Source organism: Zonotrichia leucophrys, chromosome 2 (genome assembly GCF_028769735.1).
Source record: "Zonotrichia leucophrys gambelii isolate GWCS_2022_RI chromosome 2, RI_Zleu_2.0, whole genome shotgun sequence".
Taxonomy (NCBI): Eukaryota; Metazoa; Chordata; class Aves; order Passeriformes; family Passerellidae; genus Zonotrichia; species Zonotrichia leucophrys.
Genome location: NC_088171.1, coordinates 27,076,229 through 27,082,228, shown reverse-complemented (window position 1 = coordinate 27,082,228; position 6,000 = coordinate 27,076,229). Strand labels below are relative to the sequence as shown.

At 35.5% G+C, this 6,000-nt stretch overlaps 1 protein-coding gene across 3 annotated transcripts in view; it reads right to left on the bottom strand.

Moving 5' to 3' along the window:
* Positions 1 to 3,263: 3,263 nt before the first annotated feature.
* The window catches only part of NXPH1 (neurexophilin 1), a 136,632-nt gene continuing 133,895 nt past the window's right edge, over positions 3,264 to 6,000 (bottom strand). For all 3 annotated transcript variants that reach the window (XM_064704390.1, XM_064704388.1, XM_064704389.1), the window contains exon 3: positions 3,264 to 5,203. In XM_064704390.1, the coding sequence (XP_064560460.1) occupies positions 4,442 to 5,203 (762 nt within the window). In that variant the 3' untranslated portion in view covers positions 3,264 to 4,441. The remainder of the gene's footprint in view (positions 5,204 to 6,000) is intronic.

Below are 6,000 nucleotides of genomic sequence, written 5' to 3'. Positions count from 1 at the left end.
TGAGGTGTGTATGCATGAGATATTAAAAATACTTTTTTTGAGAACTGTGTATATTTAACAAAAAAATCATAAAAAGTATGCTTCAAATTTATAAGTACATGGTTCACAAAACTCTGCAGTACACTGTCTTGGAAATTAGGAGTTCTTGGCATCCAAAACTTGGCATTCCCAAATAGGTGTTGTATACATTATATATTATGCAGCTCCTAGCACAACGGGTCCTTGATGCAGCCATTTGAGTTTTCTGGCAGTCCTAAGACATGCAGTTAAGTACAAATCACTGGAGAAAAGCTGGTCTTCCTTTACTAGATGCAGTCAGACTCAATTTTACTACCTCTGCCATGGAAGGACAATAGAAGGACCCACAAGATGCCAAGACTAAGGTTCATTGTCTTCTGTTGAAGAATAATTTTTCAGATCAGTGGTCTATGCTTTACACTGGTTTTACTATAATCTTAGCAGGTATTTTTAATCCATTTTCTTCCACAATTCTCTAACACATGATTTTCAGGGTAGCTTATGATATTCTAGAATTGCAATTTACAACACCAAGTTCAGAACTCATGATGTCATGATTCAATGATAGCAAAACTGCCCTCTGACCAAATGGCTTGAATAGTATTATTTAAATTTCTGTGCTAACATATAACACTACAAAACTTTCATTCTGCTCTCCTAAAAATGGAGTTTGAATATTTCTAAGTTTGCTGTAAGTTACTACAGTAATTTTTAATGTTTTCTGACATCATTACTTTTTAAGTAAGAGCAAACTTTGAAAAACAATATCTGTATAAAGATGAATTTATTAGTTTGCTTACTATCAGTGTCAGAGGAAGAAGGGAGAAAGGGATAAAATTTTACAAATTATTTCATAAGGAGAGAAGATAATATATTTTCTGCTCCAGGCTGAAATATTTTTATAAAATTAACAAGTGAAAACCTTACAGATCACTACCACTGTTTAGAACTTTAATCAGTGATTTTTGCAGGTTTTTTGCAAACTACCCATTTCCTAGATCTTAGACTCCTTTTTTTCAAAAGCACAGGAACTGACACATAAATAATATCAGCAATCCATGCAGGGCAATTTTAATATACTGATACTTGCTCAAGTGCATGATCCATGTATTTTTCCACCAGAAATCATTGGTTCCATTAAAATATCTCTATCTGTGATTCTCTATGAAGTGTGATTTAAAAGGTTAAAAAAAAAAAGGGTGAACAGAAGCAGTCTCTTCACTTCTTAAAAATAAGTAACTTAATCTTCTTTAATCCTAAAAATATACCATTAGAGATATACATCTTTATTACTCCTGGAATTAGTTATAGTGTGGCAACATTTGCCTGGCCTAGCACTCCATTAAGGCATTTTTCCTGTGCAAGACCCAGACACTCATACATACATTGTTTAACTGACTTAACACATTCATGTGCATTAAAATCCTTTTCCAAATGACAAAACCAAAAACATTCTTTAACAAAGTTAGTAAACACGTAATATTTCCTAAATAGATTGAATGAAATGCAATGAACTAGCACCTAAGTAATACATTATCTGTTCTGGTATTAGACCACTGTTTCACAACTCAATCACCAAAAGAACTCTTTCAAGCTCAAACTCAACAATGCTTATGAAGAACAGCAAATTCTTCAAAGGCTTCGGACTAATTAAAAGTATGAATGACTGTGACAGAGGCAGATCAAACACCAATGACCACAATTAATAGGATCAAACATTGTATGATGAATAGTTCCTTTTTGTATGGATGCTACCTGAAAAGTGGACAAATATTTAAACATTAATAGAATGTATATGTTTCATATATTTATGAGAAGTTTTAGAAAATATAGAAAATAATGAAACTGTACCAGCAATAGTATTTCACATCAATTTTCCAGGAATATAAACGAACCATATAATGCTCAATTGTAATATGGATTGCTAAGAATGTTAATCATATTTAACACTGGAGTTCTATATACTATTAAATGGAAATTTATATTGAGATCAATAGCAAAATTCCCATTGATTTAATAGACCGAAGATCTAACTATTGGCAACAACACAAATTAATTTATGGTTTATACTGATAACAATTACTTTTAATAGAGCACGAGGGGTAAACACTACCAGTTTAATCATGATCCCTGTTAAAAGAAAATAAATTGTGTCAGCATATTCCTGAATGAGATCAGAATATGGACTACATAGTTTGGAAAATTTCTTTCTCCAAATCTAGACATGGTCTGGTGTCACAATTTTGTCCTGGGAAATGTCATACATAATGAGGAAATTCCCACAAGCATATCTATTCAAAGAAGCCAAAGCAATAATAATATGAAAGTCTCCTACTGGTACATCAGTGGGAAAACATTTACTTTCAATAACATTATCCATTTGCTTTGTTCCGTTCTCATGTTCTGCACATTTCAGCAAAAGTTCTCAACTGGTAGTTGTTTTGAACTTTTCTGTTCTTGAAACACTAGTAGAGTGTTTATTGGGATTTTGGAGAAGCTGTTCATAATGCTGCACATAGTTGGAAGCTGACCTGCATTTGCATCTGTGACCCAAGAGCACAGAACATGGGGGCAAGGGTGGAAGGGGAAAGAAAATATTTCCAGGAATGATAATTCTGAAAGATACGATATGAAATACTGAGTTCTTTGGGTAGCCTTCTTTTAGGCAAGGACTTCTTGCAGTTGCTGGTTTTCTGGATGTTGGGGGTAAAATATGCCACTATCCACAAAATATATATATATATATATATATATATATAAGCTATGAGCTTTTCCTTACAGGAAGAAAATTCCCTAGTACCATAAAAAGGAATCTCTTCATTCCATAGAGATCAGGACCTCACAGGAGGCTAGAATTAAGGCAAAGACAGGCCTTTGTACACAGAGAGTGGCTCTATGTTTTCCCACTTCTAAATTATAATGACTCATTTTAAACAAAGCCCTGCACCTGTAATTTCTTATCGGAGTGGGGGCTTCTGCTTGAACTAGCAAGACTTTCAGTAATGAGATCTGCTTGCTAGGAAAAGGGCTCCAGAAAGTTTTATGTATTCAACATATATATGTATTTTCACACACTCACACACACATGTACTTATACACACAAATATGCAAACACACAAATTCATAAATAGATGTCTAGATATGCACATATGCAAAGGGACAATATTGAAAATCATGTTAGACTTGGAGTATTACCCGCTTGTCAGAACTATTTAAACTACTATCTACACAGTACATATTGAAACTCAACTTTAAGGTTTTTTTATTTTTATGTACAGTTCATTTTTTCCTCTGGAAATAAAATATCTAAATACAGACAGACTGTAATGTTGTATATGTATAGCTTTCAACAATACTTTAGCTGAATAAATGCTTTGTACATAGTTCTGTCTTTTAATGGAGTTTACAGCTACATTGATAAAATGGATTCTTCATTTCCTTGATTGTTTTAAACAATAACAAGCAGAGAGACAATTACAAGTTAATATTAATAAGCAGCTCAAATAACACTGGTTAAATTATGTACAATACAAACCATTCATACAAATGAAGACTAGGATATTGAATTTGTTACAATATTTTGTAATAAAGATAAGACAGCCACTTATAACTTACATGTTCTCCGCCAGGCATTTTCCTTCTTAGAGATCAATTCCAGTTTTTAAGTAGTTTAGCTGGCCTAAACTCAAACAAGTTTAAAGAATCAGAGCTTAAAGAGTCAGAGAAACATTAAACCAGAATGTCTGCTCACATGTAAATTCCAAATGCTTGCCCATCTTTACTAGAAACGGGCTTGCTCCATGGAAAAAGAGCCACCAACACCACCTTGAATGTGCCTACTGTGTGCTGGGAAAAGTCACGACGCTTTGCTGTGTTCATATAATACGGAATACTGAACTCTAAACACACTTTTTCCCATTTTAACAAGTACTTATTCCTACAGTATTATTTACCAGTACAGCTGCTCCAAGCAGTAGAATGCATGAGTGGGGATTATTGATTGGCATGTACTCAGAGGACTTTCAAGGAGATTTCCATAACAGTCTGCCTTAGAAACCTTGTACTGTCTAGTTAATCCATTTTGCTTGATGATAGGTTATGCTGAATCCTTAGATATCAGACAATGAAAGATTTCTTAACAGGAATCTCAATAACGTGAGCTGAAAAATGTGTGTGTGTCTCTGTGTATGTGTATGGTTTTATTTCAAATCCATAGTGATTTACACCTAGATGGATACATGGAGCTGACTGGGCAAAAATTACATTAGATTGTTTTCCACTAGCATATTTGCAGCCATTTGACATCAGCAGCAGCAGGTAGACACATTCCAGGCAATAGATGTGGCCTTCCTCCTTGAGGTTACAGCCCTGTTATTCGACCTCTTTTATTCCCCAGGCTTCAGTCTCAGACACAAGTTGGTCCTCACCCTGAAGGGAAGTAGGGTGTGTCACTGTGGTAGTTGTAATCAGGACACACCTTCTGTACTAGTTTATAATCTGTACTATAAAAGGAAATGTAAATACAGATTACTTTAAAGGGCTTGGAGCAGAGCCATGACACGTGGCTCTGGGTCTGCTCCTGATAACAGGTTTTTGAAGGGTCATAGTTGCAGAGTGTATTCTTGGTAGCCTTGTCAACCTTTTCGTACTCGATTCGACAGTTAAAGGACTTGGAATCTTTGGCATCAATCACTGTCTGTTGTGCCAAGTCAAATTCCACTATTTTTGTAGGGGGCACTAGGCTCACAGATACATTTCCTTGACCAGTGGAGTTATGCCTGAAGTAAACACTAAACGTCCCATTGCCATGGTCAACGATTTTCCCTGTTATTAACAGATTAAGCTTCACAGTCTTGATGTTGGAATGAAAATCTCCCCAGCCAAACATTTTCTTAAATTTCCCAGTCTTGACGATGGGCCGTCTCTTTGCTCTGGGCCGAGGCTCTTGCAGATCTGTGGAGTTCCTCAGCCAGTCCCAGAGATCTTGCTCAGAATAAGTTTCTGGGGCATCGTATCGCAGGTCCAAATCTGTATCATTTTCCTTTCCACGAAAAGTCTGTGACAGCAGTCGGCTGATGGACAAGTCTTTGCTGCTTTCTGTCCATATGTGCTTTAGTGTGGATTTGGAGCTTCCTGATTTTAGAAGTTCTGTTTTTCCTCCATTTGTTAAATTTGCACAGGTGACCTGAAAGAGAAGGGAAGAAGAAAGAAACAATATATTGAGATATGTGATACAAACCCCATCATTTCTACCTGAGACCAAAATAACCAGATTTACCACAAACATAGAGAAATATTTTTTTGAGAAATTAAATTTTACCTCTCTACTCAGTAAATCAAAAGAGAAATGTCTGTTTTCCTATACTTTCCAAGTATTATTACTCAATTCTCCTTTGCCAGTTTTTTTTTAAATAGGCCTTCAGATTTAATCACAGACATTCACATTATTTGTCTGTTATGATGTCTGTAAGTGATGAGTGCATAACAAAAACTGAGTTACACAGTCTTGCCATACTTCAGGCTGTATGTGGCATCTCAGAGTGAAGTGTTCTTGCTTGAATGTTCACTCTACAAGGTTGCTGTGTCCTCTACCATCAGAGACACATTCATTTACTTTTGCTGCCCCTGGAGTCCACTGTCAGGGTGCTGTCTTGGTGGTGCCAGCCTGACCATGCTTGGAGTCCATGTCATTATGAATCTAATAATAATAATACAATTTCCTTACTCCTTTTATGAATACTCATTGGTCTATGTTCTTGACTGGGATCTTCATCACAACTACAATATTAATAACAGAATAATGAAAATTTTAATGAGTTCTGAGTTGACAACTGTACATACAGTGTACTCCATGTCAGTTAATGCAGGAGGAGTCACAGCCTATTCTAACAATCCCTTATAGACCAACTACTGGTTTGCCTCGTCTGTATCTAATATGATAAGCATTTCTCCTTTCTTGCTTTACTTCTTTTTTCACCATTT